Source organism: Gopherus evgoodei, chromosome 13, assembly GCF_007399415.2.
Source record: "Gopherus evgoodei ecotype Sinaloan lineage chromosome 13, rGopEvg1_v1.p, whole genome shotgun sequence".
Classification (NCBI taxonomy): Eukaryota; Metazoa; Chordata; order Testudines; family Testudinidae; genus Gopherus; species Gopherus evgoodei.
The window spans coordinates 6,935,480-6,955,899 of record NC_044334.1 but is presented as its reverse complement, the minus strand read 5'-3'; the positions used below and the strand labels follow the sequence as shown (position 1 = coordinate 6,955,899).

At 40.7% G+C, this 20,420-nt stretch overlaps 1 protein-coding gene across 1 annotated transcript in view; it reads left to right on the top strand.

Annotated features, from left to right (window-relative positions):
* Positions 1-873: 873 nt before the first annotated feature.
* Positions 874-20,420, top strand: part of TMEM120B (transmembrane protein 120B) — a 42,360-nt gene continuing 22,813 nt past the window's right edge. The window contains exons 1-5 of the mRNA XM_030582575.1: positions 874-1,068; positions 10,528-10,646; positions 14,094-14,210; positions 15,038-15,097; positions 17,555-17,650. Coding sequence (XP_030438435.1) covers positions 1,000-1,068; positions 10,528-10,646; positions 14,094-14,210; positions 15,038-15,097; positions 17,555-17,650 — 461 coding nt within the window. The 5' untranslated portion in view covers positions 874-999. The remainder of the gene's footprint in view (positions 1,069-10,527; positions 10,647-14,093; positions 14,211-15,037; positions 15,098-17,554; positions 17,651-20,420) is intronic.

Below are 20,420 nucleotides of genomic sequence, written 5' to 3'. Positions count from 1 at the left end.
ATTTACTGAGCAAGCAGGCTTGGATTTCTGAAAGAAACACCTGACCCATATAATCAATTTTTCTTAACAGAAACAACACAGCAAGGGTCTAAATATTGGCTAGTTGTTTGGGCCATGTGCAACATTATGAATTTTAATTCTTCCCATCACCACTGTATCTGTGCATTAACAGAATAATCTAAGCAAAATATGGTCACTTCTGTTAATATGTACAGTCTCTCAAGGGATGCAGTTCCTACTGCTTGGTACATTTAATAACAGAATGATTAAAATACTATATTGTGTGCTGAAAGGAATAATCCCACACTGGGTAACAGGCTGAATGACCTAGTATCAGTCTGGTGCTTCCACAAGTCTGCACTATCTCTCACCTTGTATCTGTGAAGTGCCAATGCACACTTATGCTCCAGAAGATAAAACTGAATTATTAATTATCATTATCATATGAAATAATTGCATTTTTCTATCTATTGCTGGGAAAGAAACAATAAATCTCCAAGTGCAAAGTGTCCTTGGGCAGATCTCAGTTGACCTGGGCTGGCAATGAAAGACGGCAGGTTTAGCAGAGCTTGGAAGCAGTAGCTGCTCTAACCAGATCTTTTCCTTGTTTGTCTAAAAGCTACAGAGGTCCTGCAGGAGCGAAGATCCGGGTCTGCAGGTTGTGTGCTGAGTGCATTGGCAGACTAGCCAAAAGATTACAGTCAGGGCTACAGCAGAGAGACTCACACAAGGCGACAGCAGCACCACGCAGCTGTTCTTTTGCATAGGCCAAATGGGGGCGGGGGGAGGGGTGAGAAGCAGCGCATGGGAGCGCGCGTGCTCAGTAGCACTCCCAACCCCTGGGTTCGCATGATGACGTCAGGACAGGGTGTGCACGTGGCCTTAAGACCAGCTGGAAGCTCGCGCTGCTGTTGCTGCTACAGCAGCTAGAAAATCAGTCTAGGTCTCTGGAGCCTCCTGGAGGGGCTGAGCGCGCCTGGGGCTGACTGCCCTTGCACCATGTTACTGCAGCTGGAGAGGTATCAGCGAGAGTGGCGAGAGCTGGAAGAGGAATTTCAGCAGCTCCAGGTGATGGGAAGCGGCAGGGTTTTGCAAAGAGGCCAGCCGGTGCTTTGCTTTGGGATGGGGGAAGCTTTTGCTTTGCTGTGTCTGTATCCACACCCCTTTGTGTCCCTGAGCTATGCTTTAAGAGAGGGTTGGGACCGCGCCCTATCACAGCCAATGGGCTTCTAATGCAGGACTCTCTCAAGCTGGGTCATGCTGACTGAGGGAAGGAGATTTGAAAAATCTCGTGTTAAAAATCCCAAACGCTTCACCACCGATAGAAATGGTGTATGTTGGGATGGGGGTGTCCTTTTTAAAAAATGTCTAAAAATGAATTCTCGTCCCTCGGCCTTCCCCTGTGAGAGACACGTTCTGCAGCTGGAGTGAGACCTGGCATTTCTGATTATCTCTAGTATCAGATGAACCTAGGCTTGCATTAGAGGAAGCCTGTGATTGGTAACTGAGGAGGGAAAGCCTTGGGATTTGCCATGCATGGAAGGATTTATGCTGTGTATCCGCTAGCTGTAGCCCTCCTTTTGCTCACTGTGGCTAATAACTTTCTGGAGAAAGTAAAAGGCTGTAGAAAGTCGCATTGGATCATGGATGCAATGCTTGTCAGTGAGGAGAGAAACTACTTGCCTAAGGATTTTATTTTTTCTAGAGAAAATTACTTTCTGTACAAAAATAATTCTGATTTTGTTTTTTTTATTGAACAGTTTCTGACAAGCTCTTGGATTTATTCCTTTTGATGTATTTTCATTCTGCTTGGGATGAAATAATTAACTGAAAAGCAATATTTAAAAAAAGCCTACAAACACTTCCGTGGTAGGTAATATCCTTAAACTTTTTTAGGGTCCATTAGTCAGCCTTTCAGTTTCTCGTGATACTTGTTCCCACTGGAGAGTGTATTAGTTAACTTTATTTATGGAGTGATTATTGCAGTGTTATGAGAGAGTATTTTCTTTACCCATACTAAAATTAAATTATTCTGTGTTTTTTAATGCAACAGCCAAATTAAAGCTCTTTTGGCATCCCCTCTATTAGTTCACCTGTAAATCTCAATAGCAATATTTCATGTCTGTATTTGCTGGGGGAGCAGAATTTACATTATAAGACATGAAAAGATGTTCACTTGATGATGATTACTCTTCAAGATGCTGCTTTATTCTTTGTTATATTATGCTTGAATTTAATTTGATTCACTCCTATTAGTGCATTTTGGTTCCCAGAAGATCAGATTCTAACAGTTTGTGGTTTCTGTTGCTGTTTAGGGAATCTGCTGTACTTTGCCTCTTGGCATTGAAAATTTATTAGGAGGTAGGGTGGATATGGTAATATCTTTTATTGGACCAACTTCTGTTGGTGAGAGAGACAAGCTTTCAAGCTACACAGGAGGCATTCACCTTAGCACATCCTTTCCAGTTAGTCTGTGGTTCTAACGTTATTTCTTAAATTGCAGAAAAGCTGTTTCTGCTGCGTACTGTAGCTGTATTCTGTGTGGAGAAAAGCTGAGAAAGAAATTTCATGCAGATGTAAGCATGGGAATCCTGTAGCACTTCAGCATAGAAGTGGCTAGTCTTGGGGGTAATGCTGGAGTAACACCATTGCTAAACATGGCTCTAGACCTTTTATTAAAATGATGAAACTTTAATGCAGGGTTGTGTATGAATATATGTGAAGGGAAGGAGGTGAGGAAGGAGTCTCAGTGCATTATTGCCTGCGTTAAATGACAATTAAATAGCAAGCCTGAGCAGGCAGATGTGATATGTAATTTACATGTTATGCTCATATGATGCTGCTGTAAAGTATCTGAGGTGGGAAATGCGTAATACTCAGAAAATTGCATGGAATATGTAGTTTCTGTAGCACTTTTTGTAATCTAAGCAAGATAGATTACAAATGGTGCCCTATGTATGCTGTGGATCTCTGTCTGTCTATATCTAAATGCATCTACATACATGGTGAAAACTAGGCTCATTATTTACCAGCTCTACACTACACAATAGTGTAGAGAAGGAACTGAGGGCAGTTTGCCCACATGTTCCTACATAGCCTCGGTGTCTGGCATGAGGAACCATAGGATGTATGTATGTAAAGGCACTGTATTTGTATGTGGTGAGGAGGCGTGTTGAGTGTTGTTGTTGTTTTGTTAAATGAAAAGTTATTTAGTTCCCATATCAAGATAGCACCCTAAGCTTCTAAGATGATTAAAGTCCCTGCAGTACTACTTGCAAGAGTAAGTGTATGAGCCCCAGCGCTCCACCAAATTCCAATTTGGCAAATCACTTTTATGGCAAATCACGTTTCTTACAAGTCACAGTACTGAATAAATAATTATTCTAGTCTAGTTAGTTTAGAGTTGTTAGGAACACAGTTCATAAGGTCATACTGGGACTTGGTGACAGCTGGAGCATATTCTCTTTAGATAGATTTGAGTCTCTGTCAGGTCTGGTAGGGACAATTTGGGGAAGACCTCAGACATCAGTAAGGAACTGTCTTCAACTCCTTGGCCATACGGCAGTGTGCACCTTTGTGACCAATCATGCAAGGCTACACCTCTGCTTCTTCAAAAGTTCGTTGAGGACTTCCTATTCTCCGACCAGGGATGCATTGGACAGGCAGGTGTTGGTCTCCTTGCGAGTAAAGAACTCCCTAAACTGGTGGAATCAGCAACTCCATGTCTGTGCAGGTATCCCTTTCTTCTGCCCAACTCCATCGGTGACTCTAATGATGGACGGATGCCTGCTAGGGTGGAGAGCCCACCTTGGCACCTGCACTTTTCAGGGCAGGTAGAAAGTCCACGAAACTAGTCTCCACATCAGTCTGGTGGAGCTTAGGAGAGTCAGAAATGCGTGCCTCAATTTCCTGCCCTTCTTCAAAGGCAAAGCAATCAACATCATGGACAACATATCCTGCATGTTTTACATCAACAAGCAAGGAAAAGCAAGATCCCTCTCCTTGTGTGCCAAAGTTATAAAGCTCTGGAAGTGGTGCATAATTAACCATATCCAGATTTCAGCTGCTTAACTTCCTCGCATCCAGAACACCACAGCTGGTGCCCTCGGTAAACACATCTCCTATGACTAGAAATGAGAGCTGGACATTTAGGTTCTACCAGATGTATTCCAGATACAGAGATGGCCAGAAATCAATCTTGTTCTCAGAGCTGTCAAAAACAAGTGTTGTCTTTTCTGTTAAAGCAGGGGGACTTGGTCACCGCTCCCTGGGAGATGGTTTCCTTTTACTGCAGAAGAAGAATCTATTCTTTTCCCCCCAACACTCCTAATTCTAAGGGTGATGACCAAAATCAGGCGGGGGTAGGTCGCAAGGTTATTGCGTGGGTGGGGGGGTGTCACAGTTTTGCCGCTCTTACTTCTGCATTGCTGTGTGGCCAGAGAGCAGTGGCTGTTGACTGGGCACCCAGCTCTGATGGCACTGCTGCTGCCAGTAGCTGTGCAGATGTAAGGATGGCATGGTATGGTATTGCCACCCTTACTTCTGTGCTGTTGACTTCAGAGCTGGGCCCTTGGCCAGCAACCGCCACTCTTGGACCACCCAGCTCTGAAGGCAGCAGCACAGAAGTAACAGTGGCAATATTGTGACCCTCCTACAATAACCTTATGAGTCCCCCATAACCCTCTTTTGGGTCAGGATCCCTACAGTTACTACACTGTAAAATTTCAGATTTAAATATTTGAAATCATGAAATTTATGATTTTTTAAAATCCTATGACTGTGAAATTGACCAAAATGGACCATGATTTAGTAGGGCCTTATGCATAACATTTCTAAGATGTGGGCTTTCCAATCCATCCATGCTCCCATATAGGCTCTCATCATCTTGTGGCTCTAATGCTGCAACACCCTTTTCTCTGGCCTTCACAAATGCTGCCTTGCATCACTCATTCAGAATGCTGCTGGAAGGATAACTTCCGTAGCCTGGTCTTTGACACTTTTGTCCCTCCGCTGTCTCCCCCTTCTCTGTCGCATCAAACAAGCTACTTTGACTTTACCCTCAAGGCCTTTCGTGGACATCCCCCAACCTACCTGTTATCTCTCATTTGCTGTTTAGAGGCTGACTCTGTCTCTGACTCATCAACAGTGCCAGCTTCCATCATTCACTAGTTACATTTTCAAACAAGCACCTTTGTGCTGTCCCTCCTTCTTGGGAGGAATTCCCTGTAAACTCTGCCTATTATGATGATCAAGACTATCTCATAGTTTTTCCCTGTCTGTAATGTATCACCTGTTGTCTCTTGTCTTATACTCAGATTGTAAGCTCTCTGGGGAAGGGACTGACTTTTTGTTCTGTTTGTACAATGGCTGGTCCATGGTCCTGAGCCCTGATTAGGGCCCCGTGGTGCTATGGTAACACAAATAATTTAATAAGACTCTTGGATTCTGTTTATTCGTGTGCTACTGACTTGATGGGTGACCTTGAGCAAGTAACTTACATGTTAATTTCAAAAGTGAGTAGTGATTTTTGGGTACCATACTTCAGACATCTTAAAGGGGCTCCCCCCCACCCCCAAGTGCTGATCATCTGCTCTCTAGAAGTGAGGCCTCTTTAAGCTGTCTGAAGCTGAGCACCCTAAATTACTAGTTACCATGCCTTGGTTTCCCAATCTGTACATGTAGGAGAGATGTTGAGACTAAACGTTTGTAAAGTGTTGTGAGTTAATTGACTAGAAGGGAGGAGCCAATGGATCTATATAGTTTTAGACCCCAAGGCACACCTCCACGCTAGAATCTTGAGGAGCACAATTCTGATGCGCAGGAAATGCTGAACCTCATGGCATGTGCTCCTGGCAACCTGCCTTCTTCCTTCCAGCCCTGCATGGCACAGCCATACGAGTTCTACTGCCTAGTTGGGCCTCATGCAGCTATGGAAGGTGTGGGGTAAGGATTTTTCCCCATAGTGACTAAATAATCATGTGCAGGTGCATACACGTGCATATGTGCACACAATTTATCTCTGTCTACTAAGTATATCAGCATATTGCTGGTCTTTATATACCAGCTAAATAAGCCTTGCAATAGCTCTGTGAGGTAAGTAGGTATATGTGTATCTGTGTACATGTGCCATGCACAAGCCTAATTAATCAAAAGTGTGTGTGCAGTAGAAGAACAGACCTAATTAAAAAAAACAAAAACAAATTTAAATGTGCTATCATATTATGGTCACAATTTACACTCAGAATGCAAGTTTGATTTCCTAAATATGTAGGGAAAGATGGCTTCCATTTGTATAAATGGGTAATCGTTGAGCCCATGACACTGCAGAGCTTATGAACTCAAGGAAAGTTGCAGTATTTGTAACTCTGTGGAGCTTATCAGCTTCACACAGGTGCCTTTCTCCTGAGAAGCTAAAGTCCTTAAATGATCAGCACAGAGTTTTCCACATAGAAAGTTATGCACTCAAGTTAAACGTCCAGGGACGTATTTGACCTTTGGATTATGCTAGCTAACATAATAGGAGTCATGCACCCATTGAACTGCAAAAAGGGACCCTTTTGTAAACTTTCCCCATATATTTCTTAATGAGTAAATAGTTTCTTTTTTTTTTTTTTAAACCATTTCTAATGGACATTGATGTGGATTTTACAACAATTGTCTGCTTTCCTGCAGCTGTGGACCTCACAATCTTTTACATCTATGTGGTTTTTAATTAAAGTCTTTTAAGGGAAGTTTAGGCAGAGTCAGAGTGTAATATATTCAAGAACATTTTAACTCCCTTTGGAAATTAACTTTTTTTATTTTTTTTAACCAGACAATGTAAACAGTCAAAAGAATTGATTGCACAAGCTCAAGAGAAGCAGAATTAGTTAATATTTAAACTGCTTTCCGTTAAAGAACTGATTCTTAAAAATTAATTTGAGGGGCTGTATCCAGTCCTGGAGATAGATAGTTATTTTGCTTATGGCTTTGCTGCCACTACTTACAGAGGGTTTTGAAACTGAAATCCAGTGTATACAGTACAATTTGTGTTGCATTCGGATTGTGTGTATATATAGTGAACATGTGTTAAACCCTTATGAGAAAAGAAGCAAATTTTTTTCTGTGTATTTTTACTGCACTAGATACTGCTGAATGATCTTAAGAAAACTGGCAAATGTATAATTGAACTCCCTTTGATCTTTACTTGAAGTGTGATTAGTGGATAAACCTGCAATGCAAATATAGAATAATAGAAATGTAGTTCTGGAATGGACTTTAAGAGGTCATCGAGTCCATCTCCTCATGTGAGGCAGGATTAAGTATACCTACGACATCCTTGGCAGATGTTTGTCTAACTTGTTCTTAAAACTATAACCCATGCCGATGCTTAACTATGCTTTATAGTTAGAAAGTCCCTCCCCAACATCTAACCTAATTTCCCTTGTTGCAAACCAATTACTTTTGTCCTACCTTGTGTGGACATAGAGAACAATTGATCCATCTTATTTATACATTTAACCCCTTCCTCTTCCCTGAGTCCAAAATCTTATAAAGCAATGACTTAGATTTTAAATTGGCAGCATAAAATTGGATTTAGGCACCAAAATAAGTGTTCAAGATTTTTGAAACTTGGGCCATCCAGAAGTGCCATTTGAAGTCAGTTGGCGCTGCTGGGTGCTCAGCATTTCTGAAGATCAGGCCACTTATTTTGGTGCCTAAGGATGAACTTGTAGCCTAACTGTAGGCACAAATATTTTTTTGAAAATCTTGGGCAATGTATTTGCCATAACAGTGTGTATAGTAAGGCTCTGTCTAATGTGTTAAATTGACTTTTGTGGGAGGTGTAAAAAAAAAGAGGGTGGGGTTAATTATAAATGTAAGGGGAACACCCTTTATGTTCGAATCAGAACTCTGCCAGCTACAACAGCCATGCTCACTGGCATTACAGAAATATGTATGTAATAAAGATTCTGTTCAGAAATGGGTAGTTACCTTTTCGTAGTATTCGACCCCTTTCTGTGTCCTGTGTATTCTGTGTCCAGGCATTTTGTGTTGCTTACACACTTAGAAACACGCTTGCAGAACTCTTTATAGACAAACTTCCCTCAGCTAGTTCATAGCACAGTTGCTGTTTGGCTTGTGATCATACTGTGTATAGATGAAAATGGAGTCTGTCTGGAACTGTATTTTGAAAAGGGCTTCTGACCTAGTTTGGACAAGATTTGGTGTCTATACCATGAAATGAGTTGTGCTTGTCCAGGGTGTGTTGTGTCATGTCTTCAGGCTGTGTTGAAAACAGTTGTCTTGCTGGTGGGGATGCAGTCAGCAGAGTAGAACATTTGTTTTAACAAAGCAGACAGTGTGTGGCGTTCTAACCAATATGTATCATGGTTTGCCATGATTGGTGTTGAGCTTGGTTTTCTGACTGTTGTGGATGGGATCAACCACTTTCACTCCAGCTTAGGAGGACCTGGGAGAAAGCTATGTCAGATGGTTGTTAGACATAACTGTTCTGTATAAGTTCTTATCACACTCGTCACCATAGCAGCTGAGCACTAAGTGATGTGACTACATCTGTCGTGTGTGATCCCTCCCATTCTTTCCCTGGAGGAGAAGTGTGTTGCAGTAGTGTCCTGTCCTTGGAATTTTTTTTTAATATTTCACAAAAATCTATGTTGCCCCATATGTTTGATAGAGAAGGCAAAGTTAAAGAAATATGCCTTGCACTTGGAGTGGAAGTTGGTGAAGTTTTTGATGCTCCTTAGTTCCTGTAGGTGTTCACTTCACTGGCCCCTGAGAAAGTTCTGTCTTCTGCAGCATGGAACTTCAGCCTTAATGCAACTTTCTACAATGTGCTAGAGGAGGCCAGCTATCACTCGTGGTCCTCATCTCAGAGGTTTAGTTGATCTTTTAGCTACTCGATGACCTGGGCCCAGGTCAATCTTGAAGATCAGGACAGAGACCTTGAACGTGATTTGATATTCTATGGGAAGCCAGCACAGCGAGTAGAGGATGGGTTTGATGTGTTTGTTGGTAAGGTGATATACTGCAGCATTCTGTATCAGATGGAGCGTCCTAAGAGCTGAAGGCTTCATGCCCAGGTATATCACATTGCTTTAGTCCAACTGAGAGGTGATGAAGACTTGAATAACTGAGGCCAAGTTATCATTCGTTAGGATTGGATGGTGTTTTCTAGCCAACTGGAGATGGTAGAACGCGTTATTCGTGGATGCTGCAATGTGAGAGCTGAGGGTCAGTAGGAACCCAGGAGCATTCCTTAGGTACAGAATGAACTGACCGATTGTGGCTGTATACCTTCAACCAAATGAGACTGCACCATAGCTGCAAACTCTTCAAAGTTCTTTCCTGGGTCCACCGGCATAACCTCTGTCTTGTTTGGGTTTAGCTTTAGCCAGCTGGTGTGTCCATGATGTGGTGAATGACAGTTAGTGTTGAAGCAGCTTTAATGTGTACTTTTGTGCCAGACTAATTCAGCAAGGGCAATAAAACCAACATTAAGAGTGAAGACATTACCACATTAGCCTGCAAGCTAAAATGAGGGGTGTGTGTAGGTGTGAGGAACATGCAGATTTGCTCACAGGCAGTGGAAAAGCCAGTCAAACAGTAATTTCTGGATTCAGAAAGTGAAAACATAACGGGTTGTGATGAGGAGGCTCTTCTTTAAAGAGAGCCTGTCAGGCTGCAGGGAATGGCAGACTTCATTCAAACTATATCTGTTAATCAGAATATGGTACTGGTTACTAGTCATTCACATTTGTGTAATTAGCAAAAGTGGTAAAGAAGGTTTTATGTTTTAAACAAGATCTGTTTTCCTCTTTTCTTCCTAGCTCTTCATCTCCCATTTTATTGTACAGTGAAATTGGAGTCCTTGATCTGTCATTTAACCAGCCATTTCACAGAAACAGATTGGGATGGAACATAGGATTATGACTTTACTGAAGGATCAGACAGGAGGAGGAGATTTTTTTTTTGAGTGGAAAAGCTCATTATGAAGTATAAATGACATTCTCAGTAACAGCAAGGGAAATGAAGAAAATAGGAGACATTCCTCCTCTTTATATAGGCTTTTTATTTTTTAAGTGAAGTTTATAATCACTTGGACTGGGCATCTGTGTGCCATAGGTATCCTGAGAAACTTTCATAGAATGAAACCAATTTATGATAAATGGAGCAGTTGGCCATATTTCAGCAGCAGATACCTTCCCCAGCAGAAATGACATCAAAATCATTAAAGTTACTTTTGTTTTTGGTGGTGGTGGTGAGGACCCACAGCTCCAGTTGAAATCACTGGGAGATGCAGATGTTAATAATATCAAAACTAGGTTGTATGCTAAAAAATAGCACCCACAATTACAGGCAAACCTGTTCCTTAGGCAGGCAGCAGAAAGCTGGAGAAGCAACTTGGGCCTCTGCTCTCCCAGAAAAACAGGATGTGCCTTGTTTTTGTTTTGTATTTTTCTCCAGAAGTTTTTCTGACTTAGAGATTGCATCTTCTTTCTGCCTGTTTTCTCTGCTCTCTTGTAGGAAACTCACAAGGTCTATAGACAGAAACTTGAAGAACTCAATAACTTGCAGACTGCATGCAGCAGCTCCATTCATAAACAGAAGAGGAAATTAAAAGACTTGAAATACAGCCTCCAACGGTAATGGGATAGTCTTGGGGCGGGGGAGGGAGTCCCCGAGTGACTGAAATACAGGTTTATAATTATTATTTTGCTGCATGTCCAGTCTCCTAAAAAGCAAGCAGCCTTAGGTTATCACAGCTGTCTAAATTTTAATTTAACTATTACCATTATAGATTAATAGAAGTAGAAAAGACCAACTAGATCATCTAGTGTATCCTTCAGGAACCAGTACAGAATTGCTCCCTACAATATATTTTGTTATAGGAATATTTTTATACTATAGGACTGCAGTGCCATCAGCTTGTTACCTGTAGTTTTATTAGTAAGATAAAACTCAGTTCCTTCTAACTATGGAAAAGTCATGTGAATTCGTTGGTAGCAATGTGGTTGCATATAAAGGTAAATTTTAATCTTCAATGGTATTCTTCCAATGTGGTGCTTGGATACTCAACTCCCACCAACAACAGGACCTGTGTGCTTAATTCCATTGGCACAAAGCTAAAAATATTGCCTTTAGTGTCTCTCAAGATTGCAGGCTATTTCCAGTTTTCACATCAATTTTTGTTTTACCCATTTTCCCATAAATTATAGGCTATGACAAATCACATGTAGCATGGGAATATTTTTAAGCCCAAAAACCTGCAACGGTAAAGCTATGTTCTTGCCAAATTTACAAAAACACTATGATGATTTAACATTTAGAGATAAATATATGGGGCATCTCTTCTGGCTTATTAGAGACATTAATATACTTCTAAAACAGGAAGATTGCAATATTTGTATTGGTTAACATTTGCTTCCCAATTCATTAAATATTTATCTTTGAGTGTACTGTCAGTGTTACATCATATGTAAGCATTGATTAACCTCTAGACTAAGGTACATGTTTATAGAGAAGGAGATGAGGAACTGATAGTGTTCTACTACATAGACTTCTAGTTATCGTCTACTAATATTTCCTTTTCAGAATTTCCTGATGTGATCCAATTTATTGTCCCATTTCCAAGTACTTAAGTGGCAAATGTTGAAAGAGGAACTCCCCTTTCTTTCTGTTTTACCTCTACAAAGGAATACTCCTGAGGGCATTCTGCGCCAGAAAATTAAAAATTCTGCATCCCCCCCCCCCCAAAAAAAAAAAAAAAATTCTGCAAATTTTATTTGTCAAATAAATGTGGAGGCTCCAGCATGGCACAGGGGAGCACAGGCCACTGGCTGCACAGAGGTGGGAGATCACTGTGCGGCCCCACCCCCGGACATGGACTCAGCGGTGAGGTTGCACCCAACCCTGACACAGCGCAAGGACCCAGCCTGCCCCAGAAACACCCCAGGGCCCTGCTCCCTCTGTGCCAGATGCATCAGGTGTTGGCAGGCAGGCTCAGCAAGGCAGGACCCAAGTGTGGAGGGGCCTAGTGTGGGGGAATCCAGGTGTGAGTTGAGAAGGTTCTGTGTGGGGCAATCTGGATGTGGGTGGCTCAGCAGGGGATCTGGCTGCAGGGAGGATCTGGATGCACAGGGGCTTGTTGGGGGTGGTTCTGGGTGCAGTGGTAATGGGACTCTGTCAAAGGGTCCAGGTGAGAAGGTGGTTGGGGCTCAGTTTGAGGGTGTGGGGGGCTCAGTGGGAGGTCCAGATGCTGAGGGAGTGGGGCTCAGTTCAGTGGGGATCCAGATGTAGCTGGTTGGGGCTTGGTGGGGTGGGGATCCAAGTGTGGGTGGCTCATCGGGGTAGTCCAGGTGCAGTGGGGCTCATCGGAGGGGTTGTGTATGTGGAGGAGAGGCTCGGCAGGAGGGTCAGGATATGAGTGGGGTCTGGAAGCATGGGGTTTGGGCAGATGGAAGAGAAGCTTCCTGTACAGCGATCCCTCCCCCTGCAGCTGAGGAGTGATGGGTGCAGGAGGTGGGGGTGGGGTGTTTGCAGAGCTTCCTTCCACTGGGGGACAAATCTGGGGATGGGTCTGTCCCAGCCCCAGATGCTATGCAGAGGAAGAGGAAGTCCCATCTTCCCCAGCCTGGCTGAGACTAGCAGCTAAGCCTGGCATAGGATAGGAGCCACCAGCCAGGTCTCTGCCCCACCCCATGTCCCCACAGTAATTTACCTCTCTGCCGGCTGCCCTGGGCACCCAAAACACACTGCTGGGGAGGATTGCCCGACTGCTCTTGTGGTTTCCCTGTCAGAAAGTAACTTTTCTGTGGGGAAGCAAAAAAACATCTACAGGAGACATACATTCTGTGTATACGTAGTGGTGCAGAATTCCCCCAGGAGTAAAAGGAATCTGCATTTTTCCCCTGTGTTTTGAGCTCTGGCAAGCTGTTCCCTATCTGTTCACACGTTGGCAGTTGCAACTGGAATAGTCTTTTAGTAGAGCTGGGCAGTAACTTTAAAAATCCACAGAAGTGTCGTCTTGCTATTATAGTTTACAGATGAAATTTGTCCCTCCTTCTCACCCCCCCTCATATTCTCTCTCCTTTGGTACAAAGCATTGAGCTCCGTATGACAATCTATTTTAGAGGTTTTTTTTTTTAAATATCCACCATTGCACTATTTCAGCACTTATCTCTTCCATCCATCCATAAGAATTGTGTATTGAGCAGCAGTATGATTGAAGTTAGAGTCACAAAGTAGTTAATGAAAAGCCCTTCTATTGCTCTATATTGTCTGTATTCAGCAGTGCTTAAACTGGCACCACCTGCTGTCCCCAGAGCTGCTGTTGTCAATAGAGGAGACACTGCAGGAAGAGCTGATCAGGTGGTCCTTTTCCCCTGCCTTCCTCCATCTAATGTACCATTAATTGTGTAGGGACCAAATCGATCTCTTGGATTAAATTAGTTTAACGTCCTTTCACTTGGGGCTCTGTAGGATGTATGTCATCACTTTGAAAGGCTATACAGCATGGGTTTGTTGGGGGTTTTTGTCCCTCCCCCCCCCCCCCCCCCCCCGCTTTCAGATTGCCTTTTATTAAGTTTATGGTCTGGATAGAGATTTTTCAATGTAAAGGCATGCTCAGATCAGTTTAGAATTTTTAAAAGCAAGCTTTTATAAAACTTCTGTAAGACTATATTTTTAAAAAATTAAAGATAATGAAAAGTTCCCTTTGAAAATGGATTCATAACATTACTTAGCAGTTTTTTGGGATCGAAACATAATAGAATCCTGCTAATGAACTGAGAAACAAAAAGCGAAATTGATCAGAACTTTTCACATTAGGTTATAATCGTTGACTAGTCTTTCTGTTGCTTAAGCTGAATATAGTGTAAAAGTAAAGAGAGAGTGTAAACAGAGGAAAGGAATTTCTTTTTTTCATCTGTAACAACCAAAGTTTAAAGGTAAGCTCTTGCTGTTAGAAGTGCTAGTAAGGAAATACCTTTATTTAAACAACAACAAAAAAAAGTTGCTGTGTTTTAAGCTGGTTTTATTCCCTTGAAAATACATTTTGTAAAAAGGGATCTGTGTTTTCACCATCCTCACAGGTGCAAACGCACGTCTAGTCCTGAAGAATCTGATCTCATACAGCAAATTAACGCCCAGATCAAAGACAGGCAAAATATTTTCTTTGACATGGAAGCCTATTTACCAAAGAGAAATGGGTATGTATTTATTAATCTTCTTAATGTAAAGCTGTTACAAGTTTTTAGATCAATGTGTCTTTTCTAAAAGAATTTAACAGATATATCTGCAAAGAATGAGAGGAAAATATAAGGTAAATGGAAGGGTAATATGGTAGGTAGCACAATAGACTGATGTTTAATCACATCCATGCTTGCGGGAGGATTGAAATGGAGAGGGAAAGATGAATCCGAAGTAAATTTCACTTTTGAAAGAGACTCTATCGGCTCTAAGGCTTGACTAACCTGGAACTTCGTTATTCAGAATATTCATGTAAACACTTCCGTATTACAGTATAATCATATTGCTCTTTGGTACCAAGAGAGCTCTCGTCTGTGGTACTCTATCTTAACAGTACTGAGATGCCATTCATGGGCTGCTTCTTGCAGATGTAGCTATCTTGCTGTGAAAATATTAATCCAGTTTCCACGCCCCTGATTGTTTTGATTGTTAATTCATAATTTCTCCTGATCCCTAACACTACAGAGAGTAAAGAGGCCTTCCACCAGAAACTTTTTAGCTGTCTTACTCATTAAAATGTTTGATTTTAAAAAAGCGAACCAATCACCAATTAATATTGAGGATTAATTTGAAGAGAGCACTGATATTATTCCTAGGGCACCATCTGCATTTTAAATAAATTTCTGTAGTTTTATCTCTTGCTTGCTATAATTAAAAATTTAGACCAAAATATACAATATTGCTTATTGGAATTGGATCGTCTCTCTAAATCTAGCCTGCAGGGCAGTGGTTCTTTTGTATTAAAATTAAATGGACTGATCTGCCTTTTGGATGTTTTGTCTTTCAGTTTGTACTTGAATCTGGTGCTGGGAAATGTGAATGTAACTCTTCTAAGTAATCAGGCAAAGTAAGTGGTTTTTTTTGTTCTTCTTTTTTACAGTTCTTCCCAGTTAGTAGAAGACAGATGTTTAAGTATGGTATAGGTGATTTTTTTTTTCCATTGCATGAGCAGGGTATTGGCCTTGCAAGATCAATCAATAGAGCTATGTATTATTCAAAATACTGTGAATTCAGCGGAATTACACCATGGATAAATCTGGCAATCTGACAACTTGTTTTCAAACAACTAGTCTAATATTTGGGGGCTATGCACATGGACTTACTAGTGAAGAAGAGCATAAATTGTGCCTTTTTCTTGTTTTGGAACTGTATAAATAGCAGTGTGATTCCAGCTATATTGGCTCTCAATGGCTTCCAGGGAAAATTTGATCCATTTATAAATAGAAAAGAAGAAAAATATATATGTACCTGCCAGTCCTGAAACTAGCCCTTCAAATTTTAATTAAGCTGGGTTCTCTCTGGCTTGTACCTAATCATCTGTAATAAAGAATCTGCAGACCAGACTGTGACCTCCAGTTAAACATCCGTAACACCATTGTCTTCAAGGTATTTGCTGTGTGAATCCCTGTTGTGCGACCATGTTAAGGACTGGTGTTGCTGAGGACAGAGTATGACCCTAGAATTGGAAGTTTAATTATAGTTTTGAGTAGAAATGTGATGTGTTTGCAGTTGGGGTACCTAAGCTCTGGTTCTGTCGTCACCTCAACCTGTTTCATCTTGGTTAATTGAAGTATAAAATTAGTAATATTCATGGTGTATCTCAGGGATGCTATCAGCAGCCTGCAAAGACTGAACAGACTCCCTGAAGAGTCTGTTCTAGCTCCAGCACTTTTCAACCAGCAATATTTCACCAACATCCTCCCACAAGTTCATGTACATGGATGACATTGCACTGGCTACTCAGGCTTCCTCATTTGAAACCTCAGAAAAGGTTCTAGAGCAGGACTTTAAAAGCTTTAGAAATCTGTTTCCAGGTGTTTAAAGCCAAATGCCTCAAACAGTGGTCTCAGCTTTCCATTTGAATAATAGGCAGGCCAAGAAGACATTAAATATCAATTTCTGTGGGTCACTGTTGATGTATGATCATAATCCTGGATAACCCTGGACTGCACATTCAGCTTCCGTCGCCACCTTGAACAAACCAAAAGGAAAATGAAGGCCAGGGTCAACACCATACAGAAACTTTTAAGAACATCTTGGGGAAGCAACACCTGCATACACCAACTATTGACACTAGCCCTTCTCCATTCCACAGCAGAATATTGTGCCCCAATTTGGAGCCAAAGCCCGTGCACTGTTTTAGAGGACACAGAAATTAATGTTGCTCTTTGCATAATCAGCAGCAACCTCATGGCTATTGGCCTTGGCTAACATTATGCCAGCAAATATCTGACAAGATGCTGCAACAGTTAGAGAGAACATAAAGATTGTGGCAAATACCACACTATTGCTCCACCATGACTTAGAAAACACACACACCCACACCCCCGCCACTGACTAACGTTGAGAAAACCCTTCTGGTCTTGTGCCACAGCCCTCCTAGCAGAAGATAAAGATGTTTGCAGAAGATGGTCTGAAGCCTGGGCGGCTGCCAACATACCAAACACAAATCTCATCCGTGACCCCAACTGTGCAAGTGCTGGGCTTCTCCCCACGGCACGTAGGCACAGCTATAAATCATATCTGCACCTGACACGGAAGATATGCATACTTACTCCATAGGCGGAAAGTGAGGGAATCACCAGACTATGACCGTGGCATGGTGCAAACTGTCGGCAACATCACATCGGATGATTGCTCATCCTGAAGGAGTCACAGCCATTCAGGTGGCAACCCTGCTCTGAACTGAATAAGAGACCTTAAGATCCAGCTGTAGTCACATCGTTGCTTTCACTGTTCCACTATCACCATACAGAAGGAAGTAGTCTAATAATATTTACTATCTCGCAGGATGTTGAAATTGAATTAATTCATGTTAACATAGAGCTTTATTAAAGTGAAGCCTCTCTCAGTGGTGCCATATAAGTACAAAGGTCTTACTTCTATTATACCATGCTTGCATTTTCTCAATGGGGGGTGGGGGGGAAATGGAAGAGTGAGGGCTATGTTGTGGTTTTGGGTGGTGGTTGGTTTTTTTTATTTTTGTTTTGTTTTTTGGGTGAGGGGACAGATGTGGGAGGAATGTTCTTCAGGATTACTTTAAAGCTTGTTTTTGTGTGTGTGCCCTGCCCCCGCCTCCCCCATGACAGTTGATAAGAAAAGCACCCAAGAAAAAACTCTATGAATATTAGTTAAAGACGTTTTTTGTCTTTGGACAGATAGTGTGTTAAGTGTACTACACGTATGTAGAATGGGAACTCTACTTGTACAATGTAAACCAGTTTGAAAACCACAAATATGTAGATGTTTTACTTGTTTTTAATGGCAGAAATATTAATGTTTTTACATTATTTTGTCATCCCAGGTTTGCCTACAAAGATGAATATGAGAAGTTCAAACTTTATTTGACAATAATCTTGTTACTTGGTGCTGTAGCATGCAGGTTTATTCTTCATTACAGGTAAGGCAGTACTTTTATTTCTGATTAAACATTTTAAATAAAAATATAGTGTTGAATGCTTAGTTAGAATCCACTATATTCTCTGCATCTCAGTATCGGAAGTTGTTAAACAAAACTGTTAACTGTATTGTGATCAGTGCAGAATACAGAGTTAAGGGGTGCTGTCAAGATAAATCATAGTGCTGATCCTGAAAACACTTGTGAGTAGTCCCATTTTCTTCAGTGGAGCTATTATGTACATAACAATTATTCACGTGGAAATATTTGGAGGATCAGGCACCATATCTTTTAAAACCAATTTGCTTTCCTTTGAACCATAAATTATTACAGCTGAAAGAATTTTTAAATTTACTGTTTAATAGGGCCGTCAAGTGATTTAAAAAAAATAATCGTGATTATTCGCACTGTTAAACAATAGAATACCATTTATTTAAATATTTTTGGATGTCTTCTACATTTTTCAAATATATTGATTTTAATTACAACACAGAATACAAAGTGTACAGTGCTCACTTTATATTTATTTTTTATTACAAGTGTTTGCACTCTAACAAGATAAAGGAAATAGTATTTTCCAATTCACCTAATACAAGTACTATAGTGCAATCTCTTTATCATGAAAGTTGAACTTACAAATATAGAATTATGTACAAAAATATTGTGTACAAAAATAAAACGATCTAAAATTTTAGAGCTTGCAAGTCCACTCAGTTCTACTTGTTCAGCCACTCACTCAGACAAACAAGTTTGTTTACGTTTGCAGGAGATAATGCTGCCCGCTTCTTGTGCACAATGTCACCTGAAAGTGAGAAGAAGTGTTCTCATGGCACTGTTGTAGCTGGCGTTGCAAGATATTTACGTGCCAGATGTGCATGCTTCAACCACCATTCAGGGGACATGTGTTCATGTTGATGATGGGTTCTGCTTTTAAAAATAAATAAATAAATAAAAATAAAAAAATATCCAAAGCAGTATGGACTGACACATGTTCATTTTCATTATCTAAGTCAGATTCCAACAGCAGACGGTTGATTTTCTTTTTTGGTGGTTTGGGTTCTATAGTTTCCACATTGAAGTGTTGCTCTTATAAGACTTATGAAAGCATGATCCACGCCTCGTCCCTCTGAGATTTCGGAAGGTGCTTCAGATTCTTAAATTATGGGTCAAGTGCTGTAGCTATCTTTACAAATCTCACATTGGTACCTTCTTTGTGTTTTGTCAAATCTGCAGCGAAAGTGTTCTTAAAATGAACATGTGCTAGGTCATTGTCCAAGAGTGCTGTTACTTGAAGTATATGGCAGAATGTGGGTAAAACAGAGCAGGGGACATACAATTCTCATCCAAGAAGTTCAGTCAAATTTAATTAACACACTTTTTTTAATGAGCATCAGCAAGGAAGCATGTCCTTTGGAATGGTGGCCAAAGCATGAAGGGGCATATGAATGTTTAGCATATCTGGCACATAAATACCTTACAATGCTGGCTACAAAAGTGCCGTGCAAATGCTTGTTCTCACATTCTTGTGAAGAGGGCAGCATTATCTCCTGTAAATGTAAACAAATAAATTTGTTAGTCTCTAAGGTGCCACAGGTACTCTTGTTCTTTTTGTTTGTCTGAGTATCAGAGGGGTAGCTGTGCTGGTCTGTATCCACAAAAAACAACGAGGAGTCCAGTGGCATCTTAAAGACTAAAATATTTATTTGGGCATAAGCTTTTGTGGGTAAAAAACCCACTTCTTCACATGCATCAAATAATGCCCCAATAAATCTATTAGCCTTTAAGGTGCCACCTGACTCCTTGTTTTTGTTTGTCTGAGCAATTGGCTGAACAAGGAGTAGGACTGAGTACACTTGTAGCCTCTGAAGTTTTACATTGTTTTGTTTTTGAGTGCAGTTATGTAAGTTGCACTTTCAGGGCAAAGAGATTACACTACAGTACTTCATATGAGGTGAATTGAAAAACACTATTTCTTCTGTTTTTTATCATTTTTACAATGCTAATATTTGTAATAAAAATATACACTTTGATTTCAATTACAACACAAATCCAAGATGTATATGAAAATGTAGCAAAACATCCAAAATATTTAATACATTTCAATTGGTAGTCTCTTTGTTTAACAGCATCTTTAATTAATTGTGATTAATTATTTTGAGTTTATCGTGTGAATTAATTGCAATTAATTGACAGTTCTACTATTTAATTATTTGTTTATGTATTTAGCTCCGCTTGGAGAATGGTAGACTCATTGATTTTTTTTCTTGCTGGTGGTCATGCTCTATGACAGCATTATAATTTTGGGACTGCAAACGTTGCAGGGGAATGTGCAAATCAAAGCAAATGTTGTCCTTTCTAAACATAAATTTTAAAAAATGTCTCTGGCACTGTACAACTTCTTGTATTTAATTGTTAACTGGAGGGCCAGGCTCCAGTTTTGCTAAGTTCCCTTTTAAATCTTCCATGAATGCACCATCATTTAAGGATATAATTAACTGGAATGCACAAATGCTCAGAGTCATCTAGACTTTAAACTTTAGGATGTCAAAATAGGGGAGTTTTTCTGGTCTTGAAAACAGAGTACAGCGCTCTACTGTGTTAATAGTTGATTGGATTTATATAGATCTAATAGTATCTGCTCATTGAATTAGACTGAAAATGCCTGTGTAAATTGGATCATCTGCTTCTTCTATGGAGCACTCCCTCCTTCAAATGGAATTAATGTCATCTCTACATGCCTGCTCATCAGCCTGGGATCTCAGGTCTTTTATCA